We start from the raw sequence: 21,297 nt of genomic DNA, 5'->3' as shown, positions 1-21,297 counted from the left end.
GGTGTAAATTGCGTCTTGCAAGAAAAAAATGGCAATATTATAAACAAAGTTTAGTTTGGAACTTATTAGTAAATTAGCGTAAAATAATGAGATTTTAATGAAGATTTTCTTAACTCGTTTAATAACTAGACATTCATGTAAGCAATGAAACCTACAAACCGGGATAAAAAGGTCAAACAATCATTTGTATCAATAATTCATGGTTTCGTAAATAAATTTAGTTTAAAATTTTTTCGTAAATTAAAGAGCAAAATACCGAAAAAATACAACTATTTATCAACCAACATTAAGAAAAAACAATATCATTTTTTTATATGTATAAAAAACCTTATATTTTCTGTTACCTTTCATATTAACCAAAATATCCGTTTTTGTTTTTTTTTTAATTACAAGTTGTTTTTTAATATATATTTATATTTTTCATTTTTACATTGAAACAAAAATAAATAACGTCACCTCTTGTGACATCGTTTTTTTTTTAATAATCTAAGAACGAAAAAGAGAAATACAATATCACACAACAATTTTACTTGATATTTTGATAAATTTGAAAAGTAATTAAAGTATACGGATTTTTCTTAATATTAGGATTTAATAAGATTTCCCTTTAAAAATATCCGTTATTTTTTAGCTCAAAATCTTTTGATCGTTTGGAGGAAAGAAGCGGAACCAACGCCGCCGCCATCAACATATCATCGCACCACGAAACCCTAATCCCCAAATCCCTCTATATAATAAATACATACGACCATGTTTCTCGCATCTATTTACATCCACCAAACCCTAAATATCAAATCTAGTATCCGCTGAATTAGTCTCATTTTCTGAATGGTTAACTTGCGCCTTTTTTTTTTAATTTTATAAAGATAGTAAAAGGTCTTCCAAATTGGAATATTGAGTACGATGGATAGTATGTTCCTTGTCCAAATTTCCAATTGCCTTTCCAAAATGGAATGATATCCTCTTACATTCGATGCACATCTAGTCTGACAAACATGTCAATGGGGTGCGAGATTTGAATTTGTTCGGAAAAACGTTTTGCAATTTTTATTTGATTTGATTTATGTTTGAATTGATATGGAAATGGAACTGATGATGATAATCCAAAGGCTTGTTTCTCAGAGACATTCGCAGTGGCCGCCTAAGAGCTTTCGCCTTCGCCAGGCTTGAGAGCTAGTGTTGTTTCACTCCTTCCTTGGATGTCTGAACTTTCTTTAAAATAATAATATTTAGTATTATGTGTTTTCTCTGTGATGATTTCATTGATGACGAGTCTGATATATCCATTCCATTCATCGTGAAGACAAAACGAGGCATTTGTCTGAGAGATAACCTTCAATTATATTCTTATTTCCTATCGTTTCCTCCATAAGTGTTTCATATCTTGATGACGTGTTTTCGATTGAAATCAACTAAAATTCGCAAGATTGGAAATGGAGTTTGTTAGACCAAAAACAAAACTGCAAAGCTTATTAGCAATGGCACAGTGACACAACAAAAAACAGGGTATATAGCTTAAAGCTTGAACTTCATTAAAGATGATAAACTGATTAGAGGTGGTACCTCAACTTACAGAGTCGACAACTATTTAAGCAAAATAAAGTGCGATTAATTAGCAACTACCTCAACTATCTCTACTACGCATAAGACTCGGTACTACAGCCAACATGGCTTTGATTTATTCAGCTACTCATTTAAACGTGCATAATTAAATAAACTAAGGAATTCTGAATTATTTCAACATTTTCCCCTTTAATTCAGAATTCATACCTTCTTAACTCCAACGAGCTTTCGCATCTCTTCAAACTTCAATCTCCCAAGTGGTTTGGTTAGAATATCAGCCTTCTGTTCCTTACTGTCCACATGAGTAACAATGATGTCTCCATTTTCTACACACTCACGAATGAAATGAAAACGGATATCTATGTGTTTACTCCTTCCATGGAACACTGGATTTTTCATTAGCTCCAATGCAGATTTGTTATCCACAAGTAGTTTTACTAGTGGTACTTTTTGACCAGTTATCTCACTTGTTAACCTTCTCAACCAGATTCCCTGACAGGCTGCTAAAGTAGCTGCCATGAATTCTGCTTCACACGATGAGAGTGCAACACATCTCTGTTTCTGCGATGCCCATGTAATCAAATTGTTGTTGATATAGAACACCATAGTGCTTTTCCTTTCATTCACATCGTTTCCCATGTCACTATCTGAATAGCCAGTGAGAGTTACCTTTTCTTTCCCCTTTGTGTATTCCAAACCAAAATTCACAGTGCCCTTCACATATCTGAGTATGCACTTTACTGCTTGAAGGTGTTCCAGCATTGGCTTTTACATAAATCTACTAACTATTCCTACTGCAAAAGAAATATCTGGACGAGTATGTGTTAAGTACCTTAGTGCACCCACTATACTTTGATACTCTGTAGGATCGACCAGCTCTCTTGCTTCTTTCTTTCGCAGTTTTAGCTTGTTTTCCATTGGTGCCCTTGTGGAATTGCAAGCTTTCATTCGTGTCTTGTCTAGGAGAGCTTTTACATAGGCTTCTTGCTTCAAGGAAACTCCTTCTTCATGCTGATTTACTTCGATTCCTAGATAATAGGTCAGGAGTCCAAGATCACTCATTTCAAACTTAGTACTCATGTCCTTTTTGAACATCTTCACAGTATTTGGGCAGCTTCCTGTGACTAAAAGGTCGTCGACATAGACACCAACAATCAATATGTTTCCTTTTTCCTTCTTCGTGTAAACTGAGTATTCATAGGCACATCTTTTGAAGCCTAGATTTTTCAAGTGTTGATCTAAGCAGGCATTCCAAGCCCTAGGAGCCTGCTTGAGACCGTAGAGGGCTTTAGATAATTTTAGTACCTTGTGTTCTTCCCCTTTCTTCTGGTATCCATCTGGCTGTGAAACATACACTTCTTCCTTCAAATTTCCATTCAAAAATGCTGACTTGACATCTAAGTGATGTATTTTCCACCCGTTTGACCCAACTAGAGCTAAGATCAGTCTAATTGTTTCGATTCTTGCCACCGGTGCAAAGACTTCTTCGAAATCAACCCCATACCTCTGTACATATCCCTTTGCTACTAGACGGGCTTTGTGCTTCACGATTCTTCCTTCTGGATCTCTTTTTAGTTTGAATACCCATTTCAGTCCAATGGGTTTTCGATTCTTGGGTAGATCTACTAAGCTCCACGTATTGTTCTTCTCGATCGAGGTCAGTTCTTCATTCATCGCCTGTACCCACGCATCTTTCTTGCTTGCTTCTGTGTAAGTGGCTGGCTCATCGAGACTACATAATAGAAGAAGTTCTTTAGGGGGTAATCGAATCTCCTCTGTATTCTCATACAGATCTGTGAGCAGTCAATAACGTCGTGGGGCTTCATCAGAGCTTTCAGTGTTCGATGAATTTGGGGAAATGGGTGATGTGGGCGTACTCGGTGGGCTAGGTAATTCATCGACAATCGGGTCGGGTAGTGGGTTACTGGGCTGAATAGTTTCAACGACCCGGTCTTCATTATGTGTTGACCTCAAAGCCTGATCCGGTGTGTCAGCAACCCATGCTCCTTCTCCGTCCCATTCATCATCATCTTCATAGTACCCATCTTTAAAATCAACACCTTCCACTGTGAAACTCATTCTCGGTGGTGATTTTATTTTTAGACTATCATTCCAAACCCAGCCTCGTTGTTCTTCGAAGATGACATCACGACTCACATACATTTTTCCGGTGCTTGGATCCAGTAATCTATATGCCTTTGATCCCTTCTCCACTCCTAGATGAACTAGACGAAGGCTTCTATCTTCAAGCTTCTTTAAATGCCCTTTTGCTATCTTCATATGCGCGACACACCCAAACACCCTGACATGATCAATGTTCGGCCTTTTACCAGTCCACATTTCATAAGGAGTCGAATTTTTTAAAGCTTTTGAATGTGCTCTGTTTAATACGTAAACAGAGTGTGTCACCGCTTCACCCCACAAGACATCTGGCATCTCCATGGTTTTTAAATTGCATCGTACCATCTCTAACACAGTTCTATTTCGCCTCTCCACTACCCCGTTTTGTTGTGGGGAGTATGGAGCTGTGTAGTGTCTTTCAAGCCCTGTTCGTTTGCAATAATTTGAGAATTCATTTGACATAAACTCTCCACCACGATCTGATCTAAATACCTTGACTTTATCACCGGTTTCAGTTTCAACTTTCTCCCTGAAATCTTTGAACATTTGGAATGCTTCATCTTTCGTCTTCATCAAATAGACCCACATTACTCTGCTAAAATCATCAATTATTAGCATAAAGTATCTATTACCAGCAGGAGTAGGAGGAGTGATGGGACCACATAAATCGCCATGGACAAGCTCAAGCTTCTTCTTTGCTCTATAGTTTGCATGATGTGGGAATGGATTTCTTGTTTGTTTTCCAACCAGGCAGCCCTCACACGGTTGTGAAGGAATTTTCACATTCATTGTTCCTTCTACAAGTTTCTTATCCACCATCTGTTTTAGTGTGTTGAAGTTGATGTGGCCCATTCGTTTGTGCCATAGCCATGACTGATCCTCTACCTGAGCAGTCAGGCACATGTTTCGAATGTCTTCAAGCTCGATCTTGTACAAACGATTTGATGACCTTCCCACTTTCATTAACAGCTTCCCCTTTGCATCTCTGACCCATAAGAATGAGCCTTTGATTTGTATTTCATCTCCTCCTTCAGCCAACTGTCCCAGACTTATAATGTTATTGCAAAGGTCTGGAATGTAATAGACTTCGTTCATCTTCCGTTGCTCACCATTCTTGCATCTGAACACGATTGAGCCCTTTCCTTCGATTCGAACTTTGGATTCATTCCCAAATTTCACGAAGCCTTGTATCGTGTTATTCAAAGTTGCGAATTTTGATTTGTCACCAGTCATATGATTGCTGGCTCCCGTATCTAAGTACCATATACTAGATTGGTTTTGAGAATTACCGTGTGTTTTCAATTTTGGGCTGAGATTCTCTTCATTTAGATACACTTCTCCATTTTCTTCATATGCTGCAAGCAACAATGCAGGTTCATCTTCTTCTCGTATCAAATTGTTTTCGTAATTCCGTTCTTTTCGTGGATTCTTGCATTCAGCGGCGTAATGTCCAAATTCTTGGCAATTATAACATTGAATGCCACTTTTGTCATGACTGCTCGATGTGGATTGGTTCCCATCCTTCTGATTATACGATCCACCTTTGCCACGACCTCCTCAACCACCGCCATTCCTTCCTCTCCCTCTTCCACGACCTCGTGAATTACTGAAGCCACCACGATTTGCTTTTGATTTTGATTCTTCGTCTTTCTTCTTGTTTCTATCGAACCATTCCTTGTGAGTCAACAACAGTTTCCGATCATCATTATCGACAAAGCCTTTCATACGTTCTTCATAGGCCTTAAGCCTTCCAATGACTTCTTCGACAGACATCTCATCCAGATCTCCAAATTATTCGAGAGTTGATGCAATCGGAACGAATTTGGATGACACAGCTCTAAGTAGCTTTTTTACTACCTGAGCTTCTTCGATCTTATCTCCTAACGTACGTAGAATACTTACAGTGTTGGTCACTTTTCCTGTGAAATCATCAACACAGTCCGTCTCCTTCATCCTCAATGTTTCGAATTCAGCCTTCAACGTCTGAATTCTGGCCACCTTCACCCTATCAGCTCCCATATACATTATTTTTAGGGCTTCCCAGGCTTCTTTGGCAGTTTTCTTCTCCGCCAAGACCATTAACAGATCTTCCGGTATACCCTGATAAATGGCCGCCAACGCCATGTTGTCTTTCTTTGATTCAACGAGGGTATTCGAGGTTCTGGGTTCTACTGCATCCTAGGCACCTTGGGCCAACATGTATACCCGCATTTTGATTGCCCACACTCCATAATTCGTCTTCGTCAACATGGGATACTGGAGTGTTACTTGGCCTTCTCTTCCACCATTGCTACTCTCTCCCGTCATATCCTTTGGTTGATATTTGGGCATGCACCAGATTCGCTCTGATACCAAATGTTAGACCAAAAACAAAACTGCAAAGCTTATTAGCAATGGCACAGTGACACAACAAAAAACAGGGTATATAGCTTAAAGCTTGAACTTCATTAAAGATGATAAACTGATTAGAGGTGGTACCTCAACTTACAGACTCGACAACTATTTAAGCAAAATAAAGTGCGATTAATTAGCAACTACCTCAACTATCTCTACTAAGCATAAGACTCGGTACTACAGCCAACATGGCTTTGATTTATTCAGCTACTCATTTAAACGTGCATAATTAAATAAACTAAGGAATTCTGAATTATTTCAACAGAGTTTGGTTCAGCTTTTCAATTTTCTGTGTGGAACTTGGTTTCAGTTTATTTCTCGTTTTAAAATTGAGGAGAAATTAGAAAGCAATATCTAATCTCATCTATGATTATCATGAAATCAGATCAGATCGCTCACGTCCATTTAAAGATAATCAACTCATGCTCATTCCTTTGATGTCGTTAATCATCTCGTGGAAGAACTTTGAACCCTTGTCACTTTCACTAGAGATTTTGTTTCAATCTCACAATCCACAGCCACCTTTAATGTAAAAAGTTAAAAAAAAAAAAAAAAAAAAAAAAAAAAAAAAAAAAAAAAAAAACTCATTCCGAGAAATTATAGCTCTATGTCTCCTTGAACTAGCTTTCTTATTTACTTTTTTTTGTGTCCCTCACATTATCACCAATTAAGATTGTGTCATTTCATACTATAAGTCCAATTCATGGCATCTTCTACACAGATGTTTATGATTTTATTTGTTTTCAAAGGACAAATTATATAAACACCACATTAACAAAACACATTGGGGTTTGTGTGGGTGGTGCGGTTGCATGGCCCTCTTATAAAATGGCCTTGAATCGAAAAATTCCTTTATACTATTAATATTACATTACTAAAAAATATTTGAAAACAAAAATAATAATTCATTAATTAAAAGATCTTGTTTGGTAAACTTAGTATTAATATCATTTAGAATTCAGATATCAAAATATAGACATTTACCTTTTTTTTGACGGTAAATCCAACTCAATTCTCTAAAATCATTATCGTGTCAAATTAATAAATATATTGTGTAGTTATATGTAGTAAATATAGTAGTTATATGGTATCATATATCCGCTAAATTAAATAATTTGAGCAGACAACTATAATCTTAAACAATGTGAAATTATGAGGTAATGAGTAGTGTTGAAGTAGGGCTTATTGTGTTTTTTAAGACTATCAAGTCAACAAGACATTTTTGTTTTTTATTTGAAATAGAAAAACTGAAGCTGTTGAACTACTAACGAACCAAATGAAAATTGCTAAATTATTGAAAAAAAATGTTATATCGGTGATGATTTCTTCAACAGAACTAGAGTTGTTACAAAAGATTACTAATGGAAAATAATAAAACTAACACAATACTATATTTATTAAAAAAAAAAAAAAAAAAAATCAAAGCTAAACATTTTAAAAATATTATTTGTAATCTACAATGTCTCAAGAGAGAGATTGAAAGCTTTGGTTTTGATTTCGATTGAACTAGTTTCTTGAAAAGATTGATTATGCATGAAAGTATAATACGTTTGTTGTTACTATATCTCAAGAGAGAGAAAATTGTGTCTAAAAAGCCTAGAAGATCAATGGTTAGAAAATTATAATGCTTTTGTTGTTACTAATTAGTGAAAACCATATGTGGTGTTCAAGCATGAAATTTACAATATCCTTGTTATCAACTTTTAAGTGTACACACACTGTCCAAAATGTTTGGATTAATTACTAGTGAAATCATTGAAAGATGAAAAGTTCAAGGTCAAGTTCATCAAATAAGAAATCCTTGAGTATATATGGATTAATGAGAAGTTGAGAACTTCATATATTATGTTTTTTTACATAAATACTTTTGGATATATTAAGTTGGTTTTGTCATAATTAAATAGGGTAAATTGTTAGTCAATTTAAGTAAACGCTAGCCATTTGTAAACACAAGTCAAATTTCAATTTTTTAGTAAACACCAGGCATTTGTAAAACAACAGCCATTAATAAGACTAGATTTGTGATAAGTGTAGTAAACTAATTCAATCTAACAATTTTAGAAAACATAACTAGTTGTCAGGTTTCTTTGAAAGTGGACTTGGAATGTAATTGAAGGTTGGTTGCATGTCAACTTGAACTAAGTAACTAAATCAGTTTCAGCCATTAGTCAGCTTCATTAATTCGAAGAACCATTAGTTCCAGTAAAATGACTATTTCATCCGAGAGAGATCAAAGTTCACATCGTAAGGACTTATCAGTTCAAGTTTTTTAACAATCACTGATACTTGTTAATCCAATAACTGTCAATCAAAAGTTATCTCAGCTCTTCCCATGATATTTGAAGGTTTACATATAACTATATTATACACAAGAGAGATGTCGATCAACTAGTTATTCATATCATATAGTATTTAGTAATTCCAATTCCACCAACAAATCGACCTAAGATGTTTCAAATATAACCAAAGATCCCCATGGAAAATAGTAGCCCAAGTTGTATTTTCCACTTGTGTTTTTTTATTCATTCACTTAAAAAAGTGTTTTTTATATTCTTTCTCTTCAATTAAAATTAAAATGAAAAAAAAAATCAAAATTCCTTTTTATTTTAAACAGACGAATAAAAAACATAAAAAAAAAATATATATATATATATATATATATCACCTCCCTTTCCATTAAAATGCAAGGGCCAACGGTGTCTTAAGTGAGCTAGTGTCATGCAATAGTATTTCGCAACACTTTCAAACATAAAGAAAAATATCACCTCCCGTATACTTTTTCAAAGGGATTTAAATTATACTTAAACGGCATCCTTGGTGTCACTTTTATCACTCAAACACTCGTACATTCGTATTGAAACTTATTCTTACAGAATATTAATTACCATAAATTAGATAATATCAGAGAAGTAAAAGTTTATTTCTATCTCTTTATTAGATTCAAGTTTGTTACTTGTTCGAGAATACGTTTTTGGATTCATTCTAGCATATTTTGTATTTGTTTTGCTGCATACAATAAAAGCATAAAGTGTCTATAGACTAATCATAGCAAACGTCAAATCGATTGTACCATTCATTCTAAACATATATACATCATGCAAATTTTAAAGAAGAAATCCCACACACCAATCATCATCATAAATCACATGTATATCAACAAAAACAAGGCAAACAAAGAAACATATACCGAGAATTTTGAAGATTAAAAATCTCTCTCCTCTCCATGAAATGAAACATATCATGCCTTCATGCAGCAACTGAAGCAATTTAATACGCTTCGTCTTTTCTGCACCTAAAATCAATAATAAAAAACAAAGTAAATACAAGAATGTGATATATATATGAAATAGTTATATCTTGATTAGATATTTGTGGATATGAAGGTGCTTACATTTGGAGAGTGGGGGTCCTCGTTGTACTGCTTAAGGGGGGCACTTGGCTGTGGTGTATCTTGTTTGACTTTATTGGAGGAGATGAAGTCTTCTTCATTACCAATGCTAGTTCTTGATATCTCTCTCTTGTTTTGTTTCCTCTTCTCTCTGATTTTTGAGAAATCCAAAGAGTAGTCTGGTAATGGTCCCTTCTGGTCCCAATCCCCAAATTGTGGGACTGATAACCATGGCGCATCTTTCTACAAACAGATCATTCACCATATTTTACTAAAAGAATTGTGAAATTAAGTAACCAAATTACTATAAGAGGGATTGATTTCCTACCTTACAGGTTTCACATGGTAGTACTATATATACAGAATGTTACTTAAAGACGTGATGCAAATATAGCAAGATATATTTCTATATACTTTAATTTATTCAAACATGTACAGCTGGAGCATTCAAACTTTGAAAACCGACCTTTCTTCATCCTCCAACGCAATCGAAATGTCAATTCGTTCGTTGAAAAAATAAAAAAGTAAAACCTAAACGCAAATTAAGCAATCATGACAATCACCAACTCCTGAACCTACAAAACTGTGAGTAATTCTCACCACAACACTCGAACATCACTCACCATATCAATTTCGAACTTCGGAACAGCACGATTATCTCAGATCAAAAGCTTAACGGATGAATAAATTATAAACCGTAAGCATCAACCCTACCACAACTGAATAACATCTTTCACTCATAACTAATAATCTCTAAAGGAAAAGGAAAAGGAAAAAACCGAAAATCATTTCAAAAGCGTTCGGAATAGTGAAATTCTGAAATTAAACCTATAACAATGGCGCAAAGAAGATAGGAAAACACACAGAGTGAGAAAAATCTACCTCTTCCTTGAGGTTATCCATGCAATCAGCTCTTCGATTACGCTCAGAAAAGAAGGATCGATCTTCGATGTTCGGCGATTCCGAATTGAACTACATAATCAAAAACAGAAAAATTAATACACGCAGAACTGTGAATCATAGAGGCTTAGAGTTTTGAGATAGAAGTGCGTGGTTTTTTGTGTAGTTGTGGGAGAGAGAGAGGGAGAGAGATGGATTGGAGAGGGAGAGAAGTACACACCGGTGCAGCAGGAGAGACTTCACGAATGACGACAATTGAACACAGAATTATCTTCGTCATCCTCTTTTTATAATAAACTAATATTGCAATTCCACTGGTTTGTTAAAGGGACAGGTATGGGTTATTAATTACGATATTGCCACCAAGTTGACGCGCTAATTAGAACACTTATTGGGTGGATCCATGTTAAAAAGCAGGGAAAGAAAAAGCATTTAATGATTTCTAAAACTTCGACCAAGTACTTTAATAAGAATAAACAAATTGGGTACGTAATCTGTTCGTTTATAACATTTTCTTCAAATACGAACTTTAAAATATGTCATATGGTTTAATTGGATATTTGTAAATTCCGGATGATTGAATTTTGATATATAGAATTTTAGATATCTAAAATTAAAGATGAAGATTTGTCTCAAAAAAGTTATAATTTGGAGGTTGTTTGATAATTACTAATTGGATCAATGTCTAAATTAAAAGTTACAACTGTTAATTTATTAAAGTTTTGGCATACAAGTACAAGTTCGTTCTTTCTAGTTTGTAGGCTTTAGAGAAAAGAGATACGATATGTGTTTGCTTTGCTCTTTTTATTTTGATGATGGTCGTTGATTGGTGATCATTGTAGTGAAAGAAGATAAAGATAGAATAATCTTGAAAAAGGTAATTAAATTATAAGAGTTAATTTATTTGATTAGATGTCTTATACGAATGTAATGAATTAATTACCTTAAAATCACCAATTATAAAAATATTGATAGATACTAATTGAAAGAGTATTTCAGGTTTAACCTTTGAAAATAGTACAATTAACTATTTTATTGAACAGGCTGAACAGATATAAAAAAACAAGACCCTAGCAAGGAGCTAGCGGCTAAAACGAGATTACAATTAATTTTTGATGCTTTAAAAGATAAAAAAAAATTGGTGACTCAAAATTCTTTACTAGATCTTTGATTGTACAACAAAATAAATATTGAATCATTGTAGGACCATTTCTGTCAAATTATGCTGCACTTATATTATCACGAGTAAAGGTAAATTGCAATTTTAGTCCCTAAGGTTGACACCAATTTGCAATTTGAGTCCAAGTTTTTAAAAATTGAAGTGGCTCAACCTTATCGTTTCCAAAAGTTGTACGTGTCGCTAGGGGTGTGTATGGGACGGTTTGGTTCATTTATTGGTCAAAACTGAACCATAACCATTACAATTGGTTAATGTATTTCAATAGTCATTGGGTAGCGGTTAATATTGGTTTTGTATAACGGTTTTAGTCGATTAATGATTATGGTTAATGGTTAATATTGGTTAACCATAATGATCAAATGATATAAAATTAAAAATACTTCTCTATAAAAATTAAAAAATATAAAGTCCATTGTTATAAAAAGTGAATGGTTATGTATATATAGTTGTATTGTAGAAGATTACTTATCATATCTAATTTTAGATAATTACCCTTAAAAATTTTAATTCTTCATATAATTACATATAATATACTCCTTATGCCTTATATTTATTGTTCACTTTTGACTTTTAAAGTATTTATTATTCAACTTTAACCTTAAATATTTATATTTATGTTATAAATTACTTGATAAAACTTATAAAAATGAAAAGACATTTAAAACACAATTCATGCATATATTTTGCATCAAGTATTATATATAAAAAACAAAAATATTTAAAATTAAAGTTGGAATATAAAAACTCCAAAAGTAAAAAGTGGACAATAAAAATGAGATGGGGAGAGGGGGTATTTAATATTATATTATAATAAAAATATTTATTAATATTATTGGTTGATTCGGTTCGGTTCGGTTAATAGTGGTTCGGTTTTAGATGAAAACCATAATCGAACCATATGTATTCGGTTAATCAAAATTAGAAACCGCACCATAGATTTTAGTAATGGTTCGGTTAAAATGGTTCGATTATATTGGTTAATTTGGTTATGGTTCGGTTTTTCGGTTAATATGCTCACCCCTATGTGTCGCTCCTATGATGTTTACCGTATAATGAGCTTCGTTAAATGGTTGTAAAATGACGAGATTGCTCTCAAACCAAATTAATAAAACCTATTAACTAAAGGGGACTAATTTGCATTTTCATATTTCTATCAAAAATTATATTTTGTTGAAACTTATACCATAACATATTTTAAACCTTCTAAAGAGAGCAGTCTCCGCCTCTATTCATTCTTCGCTGCCATTCTTTCTCAATAATTCTAGAAAACCCACCCTTACATTCTCTCTGAAGCCAATTATCTCCTCGGCCACCTTAACTCCCCATACCACATCTTCTTTTCTCAACTACAACACTAATCTCCCCAACGAAGTTTTCAAACCGTTTAAAAAACTCAAATTATGTTTTGTTTGTTCAAGAAAACCTAACGACCTTAACATTTTGTTTTAAAAAACCCAACTAACTTACACTTCTCATTAAAGGTCAACCGGCTAATGAAAGTCAACGAATGACATGACTTATAACGTGTAATTAAATATCGAAAATGACTTGTAAGACCAACGAAGTTTCAAAACTGTTCAAAAAACATCAATCATGTTTTGTTTGTTGAAAAAAACCTAACGGACTTACGCTTTTGTTCAATTCTCGTTAGAGGCAACCAGATTCATTAAATATACAACTAGTTGGCAAATGACATGACATTATATTTAATGACATGGAATAAACATGTTAGAATTACCCTTTATATATCGATTTAGGGCTTAGAGAAGAGAAAAACGAACGACGTCTGTGTTCAATCTCTTGTAATAACTACTACTTCTTCTTCTTCCTCTCAATTGTTAATGTCCAACTCAAGATCTACAAAGAAGATATATGATGATGAAAACTCTTGTGGATGTAGACGCCCTTCTCAGATTTGGACATTTAGAATGGAGGATCGTCCAAATATAATGTTTAGGACTTGTTTGAAAAGATGGGTAAGCGTAATTGAAAGCTTTATCATGTCCATTTTAATAAGTTTTTGTTTTTGAAAGAAACCAAACAAATAGATAGAATGTATTACACTTACCCATCTGTTCAAACAAGCCTTGAAGTTTTTTCTCTGGATGATCCTCCGTTCTAGATGTCCAAATCAAAGAAGGGCATCCACATCCATAAGGGTTTTCATCATCAAATATCTTCTTTATAGATCTTCAGTTGGACATCAACGATTGAGAGGAAGAATAAGAAGTATCTATTACAAGAGATCGAACACAGACGTCCTTCGTTTTTCTCTTCTCCAAGCCCTAAATCAATATATAAAGGGCAATTTTAATCTGTTTACTCCATGTCATTATATTATGTGTAGCGTCCGGTTTCTAGTATGTATTTTAAATATGAATTTTTGCATTTTACTCTGGGACTCAGCGAGTTTGAGGCCCAAACTCGTCGAGTCGAGGTGAAACATGAACGCGGGTAGAAGGATCGAATCATCGAGTCGGATGCCCCGATTTGACGAGTAGACCTGTCTGGATGAAACCCTAATTTTAAGGGTTTGCACCCTATATAAACACCTTAATTGGCTTCGTTTATAGCCTCCAACACCCTCAAACAATCCTCACGTAACCTTAATCGATTTTGAGTGTTCTTGAGCTCTTTGTGCCATTTTGTCTGTGTTAGAAACTTAAGAAGAAAGACGAGGTTTGGGATATCAAGAGAAGGCAAGTAGATCAAGAAGTTTTGGCACATTTCCGGCTTGTTTGAGGTAAAAAGCTTCAACTTTGACCATTTATCTCTTGGATCTATAGTTAGGGAAAGTTTCTACCTTTTCTAAGCTTTAGTAGAGCCATTTTTTAGTGTTCTTGAGCTCTTTGTGCCATTTTGTGTGTGTTAGAATCTTGAGAAGAAAGACGTGGTCTTTCGTTGGGCGCCTGAGCAGCAGGCAACATTCGAGACTTTGAGACAGTGTAACGCCCGTACATCCGGGCTAGTCAATTTAGAGATAATAGGGGTCGAAAATGACTTTTTGACAAAAGATTATTTAGAATAAATAATCTTAATCAAGTTGGAGGACTTTTTAATTTTTTTGTTGGAGTAATTCCTTTTTATTAAATTATTATATATCAATACATATACTTCGTAATATAATATTTATATCATAATAAATATATTTGTATAGGATTATTATATATTATAAAATATTATTTTATTGGATTATTCCTTTTAATTGATTCTTTTTATAATTTTTTTATTGGAGTTATTCTTTTTTATTGAATTATTATATATAAATAAATATTATTTTTAATATATAATATTTATATCATAATAAATATTATATTATTGGATTATAAGTTTTTTTTAGTTATTTTTTGTGATTCCTTTTTTGTTTTCTTTTAAATATTAATATATTGAACTATTACTTGTAATTTTTTTTCATATAATAATATTATTTTGTTGGATTATTATTTTATTTTTAATGTATACTATCAATTCTTTTTAGTTTTATTAGTTTCACCAGAGAGTCGCCGAAAGACGCAAAAACGTCGCTTCTCATCGTCAAAAATCGGCAGGATCACCACCAAACACCTTCATCAGAGGTTCAACAAAAACCTTGTCTTGTTCCACTCAACATCGTTGGTAGCCACCTGCAACAACCTATTCATAATAAACTAGAATCATTCATGTCACGCATAATGTGCAACAAACCTTTGTAAAATTATAAGTGGTGGTGGTGGTGGTGGTGACCGGGTGATAGTGGTGATGCTTTCCCTATGATTTCTAATGATAAGCTACCTACAATGAAGGTGTTTGGAAATGATCCTCACGATTTCTATGATGAGATACGGTGATTTTACGTATCCCAAGACTTTGTAGTGGAGCCAATAAAATTAACAAGAACTAATATTATACATTAAAAATAAATTAGTAATCCAATAAAAATAATATTTAGTATATGAAGAAAATAATAAATTAAAAATAATAATATAATAAAAAATAATTTTAAAAAAGAAATTACAAAAATTAACTAAAAGAAATTAATAATCCAATAATAAAATATTTATTATGAAAAAAAATAATCAAACAAAATAAATAAATAAATAAAATAAATTAGTAATCCAATAAAATAATATTTATTAATATATAATACTTCAATAAAATAAAAAATATATATATGAAAAAATGGTCCTTACAATATAGTAAAGATAAAACAACGAAAATGGTTCCTGAGGATAAAATAGTTATTTTAATGAATTTAACAGTCAACTTGTTAAATTTAACGGAAGAAGAACCAAAATACAACAAAACTTGTTGAAAATAATCAAATCTACAACTTTCTAAACTTTTGAACATTAACCACATAAAAAGAAACCACGTAGACATTTTTTGCAATTTGTCTAGTTTCAGTTAGGTTTTTTGATTTTTGCCAACCGAGTTTTTCACACCCTTACATTTTAACGAAGATAAATTAGGTACCATACACTACATGTTGTTAGTTATTGGCCCGTCATATCATATATTTCACTGGAAACCTCAATTCCATATTTCACTGGAAACCTCATTTTTAGGTGATTTATACAATATAAAACTTCTTTTCTTTCTAATAATTATTTAACTTAATGTTTTACTTTAATATAATTAAAAAATTCAGTTGTTTATAGTTACATCATAAATTCTTATAATATGAATCATTTTATTAAAACAGAAACACATAATGAATTCATATCAAGCTTAGGATACAAGTAAAGAAGCCATATTATATGGCTTAGTTGTAAGAAATACTTAAAACGGAATCGACCGCAAATACTTTTTTTTCAATTTGTTACTATTTTTTATACAGCTGACAATAGATCGATATGTGTTGGGTTCGGATTCAACCTATTTACTAATTGGGTGGAAGATTTCAACCCAACCCAACCTATTTGTTTAAATGGGTTGATATTTTCAACCAAACCCAACCTTTCAAATGAATAAGTTACCACTACCTGCTTATGTATTTCTCAACGCAACCATTTAAAAAATGGGTTAAACTTAGGTTAACCCATTTAAAAAAAAAAAGTAAATAAATTAACTAAAGTTCACACCATTTAAATTAGTTCCAAACTTAAATAAAATTTCAAAATATGTCAAAAACACAATCACAGTTCACAAATACAAATAAATGTTCAAATAACAATAAAAATAATTAATTTCGAAGTGATTTTAGAAGGTGGCTAATGTTTTCGACACTGAAAAAAGATAGGAATTAAATTGCATTTTTTTTAAACATGAGTAATAACACAATATTATAATTTATAAATTAATACTTAGAGTAATACATAATATTTAAATAATTTTTAAAATTAAATGGTATTGTAGGTTGAAAACATGTTGATAACTTTTATACAATCCAACCTATTTAATAAAAAAGTTAGACGGATTGACCCATTTTATTTAAATGGGGACCAACATGTTAATATTAGATTGGGTTCAGGTTGGATTGAACCGGTGGTTGGATCGATTTTTATGGTCTTTAATGTTTTCATAAGTTATATCTCTTAACACCTCTCATTTCTTCATCTCATCTATGTGTTGTAAACCAAAACTTTCAAAAAAAAAAAAGTCGTTTTTTGAAAGTATGAATGTGCATGTCCACACTTTTTGAACATGTATATGCACAAAAAGGATTCTGCGTCTTAGACCGACATGAGTCCATGACATACCTGTAGTGTGCTCGTTTGATTTATTGACGACAAAAAACTTTAAACAAAACATAATATAAAAATAAGGAACACGCTCTAGAGCTTAATTTTTTAATGGTCAATAATTTGATTCTTTTTATATATTGCTTGTTTCTTTTACACCAAGTTACAAAGACGTACCTTTCTGATTTTGACGAGTTATAAATCGACATGACAATGAGTATATGACATACATACCCTCCTTACGACTTTGATCAACTTGGACCACGATATATTTATTAGTGGATTAGTGGGATAAGAGACAAACCATACAGACATATACTTAATAATACCGAACGACAAAACATTCTGGCTCAACCATCACCACCAGAAAGCTTAACAAACTTTGTGTTAATATGAGTGCGACTTAATTTATATATCAAATAATGATAAAATTAATTAACATGGACCAAAATAAAGAAGAATGTACGATACAAAATCTCAATACTCAAATCACTTATCTATTCCATATTGCACCACAAGGCACAAACGATACAAAGTACACAAACACACGCAAATAGTTATCAAAAACAAAATTTAGTTTGTTTTCTTCTTTTTTTTTTTTTTTTTTTAAATAATTTAAACTCACACTTTCTTAATGATCTGCACAACATCTTCATCTTCAAGCTCATGTTCCTTCCCAACCCTTTGTGGCTTGTGTTTTGCACTAGAACCCCACACCAGTGCACTGCATTAAAGAGAATAAAATAAATTAATCAATAAAAAAAAAAAAAAAACACACATAAAATATATAGTTAAAGTATTAGGTGACATGAGATGAGGTGACTTACTACTTAAACTGCTTAAGCATGTCCTTATGAATCCTGAAGCAAAAATCCTCAACAGTTTTTCTTTTAGAAGAAAGAATCACAGGGTCTTCATAATCCGGATTCATTCCTTTGGGTTTTGTATAAATACGGGTCAAACTCAGATACTCCCATATCATCTCAAGCAAACCATCAAGATTCCATTCCAAATGAGCACTACAAAACAAATACCATGGTTCAAAATAAATAAAAATAAAAAGAATAATAATAATAATAAATAAAAGTATGTTACCTAACAGGACAATAGTGAGGAAGTTTATCCAAGATCTGAAGCTCTTCAAGTGTGATTTGATCTATTTTGTTGACAACATAGATGCAAGGAGTGTATATTCTACTACCTTCGATCACATCGATGAGGTCATCAGCTGTTGCATCAAACCTAAGGGTGACATCAGCATTATGTATTTTGTATTCACTACATATTGCCTTTACTGTTTCAAGGTCTAGATGTGTGTTAGCAACTGTTGATGTGAAATTAATGCCACCCTTTTCTTTTTTCCTGAATGTTAGATTTGGGGGCTCTTTATTTAACCTGTAATAAAATGATTATATATAATAAGAAACAGTAAATAAGGTGTGTTTTTTTTTTTTTTTTTGGAAAATTATGGTTTACCTAATGCCAAATCCTTCAAGCTCTTTTTCAATGAGACGTTTGTGGGTTATTGGCTTAATTGCATCCAGCACAATCAGAATACAGTTGCATGTCCTTGCAGTGCTGATAACCTACACAACAAGAATGTATTTTTATTTAAGTTAAACAAAATTAATAAATCAATAACAAAAAAGGAAACTTTTTTTAATCAGATAAGAGCAACTATTGAAAGATTACCTGCCTTCCTCTACCCTTTCCATCCTTAGCACCTTCAATAATACCAGGAAGATCCAACAACTGCCAACAGATAAATACTATAAAACAATATAAACATTTCAAAAAAGAAAAAAAGATTGAAGGATTTGGAATTATACCTGAATTTTAGCTCCTCGATATGTAATAACACCTGGAATGCATGTGAGAGTGGTAAACTCATATGAAGCAACCTGTGAACAAAGTCAACAAACATAATACAATGTCCATTAAACTTTAGACAATTTAATTATGATGATTAAAGAGTTATTATGTAGTATATACCTCTGAAAAAGTCCCAGTTAACTTATTTAAAAGGGTTGATTTTCCAACAGAAGGAAAACCCACAAGACCAACCCTTGCATCTCCACTTTTTGTAACATCAAAACCTTCACCAGCTCCACCACCTCCCTTTGTTGTAGGTGTTAGAAGCTCCCTTCTCAATTTTGCAAGCTTAGCCTAATATCACAAGCAATTAACTCAAACTCAACTCTTTTACTTTCTGTTAAAGGAATTAACAATTAAGCAACCTACTCATATTTACCTTCAACAAGCCCAAATGATGTGCTGTTGCTTTATTCTTTTGGGTCTTTGCCATCTAAAAAGGAGAAAAAAATAATGCATTCAGTGACTCAGTTACATTTAGCACACTATAATTACCATAAGTACCAAAACTAAGTACAATTCACATGCTGGATGCCAAATGTAGAGATGGGATAAAAGGAGAAAGGATAAGAAAAATGCTAACTTGGAGAATAAGGACTAAAACTGCTACATTTTATTAGGTATACAACATGAAAATAGCTGAAATTCTATCAATGTATCAGAGATGAATCTGCACATTCTGCATGCAGCTAACAGCTTCATACCCATAAAGATTTTGTATGGCTATCACAGATTCACAGGTGCACACTTAACAAGCAAGGTAGAGCAATACATTTATGCTTTTCAGAGCCTTGAATTCAGCATACATTCACCAAATATCTTCCCAAAGTGTCCAAAACATATCAAATGTGCAGCTGAAATTAGCTCATGTAACATCAACACCATTAAGTTCTTGAGATCATTAAACCTTTACTTCTCATGTGCAAATTCTCTAAACAGATTTTAAAATCTATGGACACAAGCAGCTCCCCTGGCACTAAACTGGCCATCAAAATTGTGTTTCCATTGCCGCAGATAGGAAATTTGTTCTAAAGTGCCGCATCTAAATTTTTTTTTCATCCAAGACAACTTACTTCGAAGTTAAAACGTAAACTGTGTCACGTCGTAACTCGTATTGTAGCTTCATACTGAATCTAAGGAATCAAGATTAACCAGAGCAGTGATTTTGAAATAACTGCGAATAGATCACATCGATTTATAATACCCGAGTGAACTAAAACAAAATCGTGTACTCAAACTCGATTAATTAAATTAATTATGATGTTGCGAAGACATAGCGATGTTTCTAGGGTTCGTGAACTATTGTTTATCCGGTATACGAGGTACGTGTATAGATGGAAAGACGAAAGTATATAAATGGAACATGGGTAATACCTCATCTTCGATATCTTTGATTTTTTGCATGACGGTCGCCATTGCTGAAGTAAAGAAAGTACTGCTTTGATGTCGTCTTCGAATGTATGAGCTTAACTGGTATCGATAGACGAAGGAAAGAGGGTTCTAGAGTAAATGGAGTCGCAGGTCAGCAGCCCCTAAAAACCCTATTTTTTTTTCCTCACTAATTTTATTTTAATTCAAACCAACATCATATTTTATTTTAACAATTTAACTAGCATTTTACCCTCGACACGTTAGAGAGGCGTAAATTGATCAAAAAAAAAAAAAAAAAAAAAACAGTAGAAAAAAAAGTTGTTATGTAATAAAAGGTGATTTATGTTTTTGTAGTTGAAATGTAAATAAATTTGAACTCATGCAAATTTGTATATAAATAATTTAATAACCAAATAAAGTTTTAAATTTACGTCGAAACATTAACTATATCCAAGATTGTCAAAATCGGGATCTACGTAAGATTGTTTTTATGTTTGCAATATCGGAATCGGGATCCTAAGATGCCTCAAAATAAAACATAATTTTAATTTATAATGATTAAACATGAAAAATATTTCAAACATTTAATTTTTCTTTCAAAAGTTATAAAAACTTAAAAATATTAGTCATAAGTCACAACACAAAATGATAAATGGTAAATTGGTAAATGGTGAAGGACATAAAGTGGTAAAAAAAAAGTTTCATTTGCAAGCAATTTTTTTTTTAGGGAAAGTAGGATTGGATCAGATCCCGATCTTACGATCCTACCTGCGATCCTAGCCTAAATACGATCTATTTACGATCCAGATCGTTTTTCATACCTAGGATCGTCCAATTTTACGATTAGG

General features: G+C 32.8%; 2 protein-coding genes and 2 non-coding genes across 4 annotated transcripts; 2 read left to right on the top strand and 2 right to left on the bottom strand.

Moving 5' to 3' along the window:
* Nucleotides 1-1,087: 1,087 nt before the first annotated feature.
* LOC145027876 (small nucleolar RNA SNORD14) lies at nt 1,088-1,211 on the top strand. The gene has a single exon (XR_013675639.1). It is a non-coding gene; the product is annotated as a small nucleolar RNA SNORD14 (small nucleolar RNA).
* Nucleotides 1,212-1,245: 34 nt separating this feature from the next.
* LOC145028104 (small nucleolar RNA SNOR75) lies at nt 1,246-1,330 on the top strand. The gene has a single exon (XR_013675859.1). It is a non-coding gene; the product is annotated as a small nucleolar RNA SNOR75 (small nucleolar RNA).
* Nucleotides 1,331-9,124: 7,794 nt separating this feature from the next.
* Nucleotides 9,125-10,710, bottom strand: LOC145008200 (uncharacterized). Its single transcript, XM_078966855.1, has 4 exons — nt 10,587-10,710; nt 10,349-10,438; nt 9,470-9,709; nt 9,125-9,370 (listed from the first exon to the last, which is right to left on the bottom strand). Exons 1-4 carry the CDS (start codon nt 10,644-10,646, stop codon nt 9,317-9,319), a joined length of 444 nt encoding a protein of 147 aa, XP_078822981.1. The 5' UTR covers nt 10,647-10,710; the 3' UTR covers nt 9,125-9,316.
* Nucleotides 10,711-17,613: 6,903 nt separating this feature from the next.
* On the bottom strand, nt 17,614-20,627 carry LOC145008109 (GTP-binding protein-like protein). The gene is made up of 9 exons (XM_078966758.1): nt 20,453-20,627; nt 19,458-19,511; nt 19,199-19,372; nt 19,036-19,107; nt 18,899-18,958; nt 18,683-18,792; nt 18,302-18,601; nt 18,034-18,225; nt 17,614-17,930 (listed from the first exon to the last, which is right to left on the bottom strand). The coding sequence occupies exons 1-9, from the start codon at nt 20,492-20,494 to the stop codon at nt 17,828-17,830; spliced, it is 1,107 nt and encodes a 368-aa protein (XP_078822884.1). The 5' UTR covers nt 20,495-20,627; the 3' UTR covers nt 17,614-17,827.
* Nucleotides 20,628-21,297: the final 670 nt, after the last annotated feature.

The sequence above is a fragment of the Lactuca saligna genome, chromosome 1 (assembly GCF_052625555.1).
Source record: "Lactuca saligna cultivar CGN05327 chromosome 1, ASM5262555v1, whole genome shotgun sequence".
NCBI lineage: Eukaryota > Viridiplantae > Streptophyta > Magnoliopsida > Asterales > Asteraceae > Lactuca > Lactuca saligna.
The sequence above is the reverse complement of the archived record's forward strand: the minus strand, read 5'-3'. Positions and strand labels throughout refer to the sequence as shown.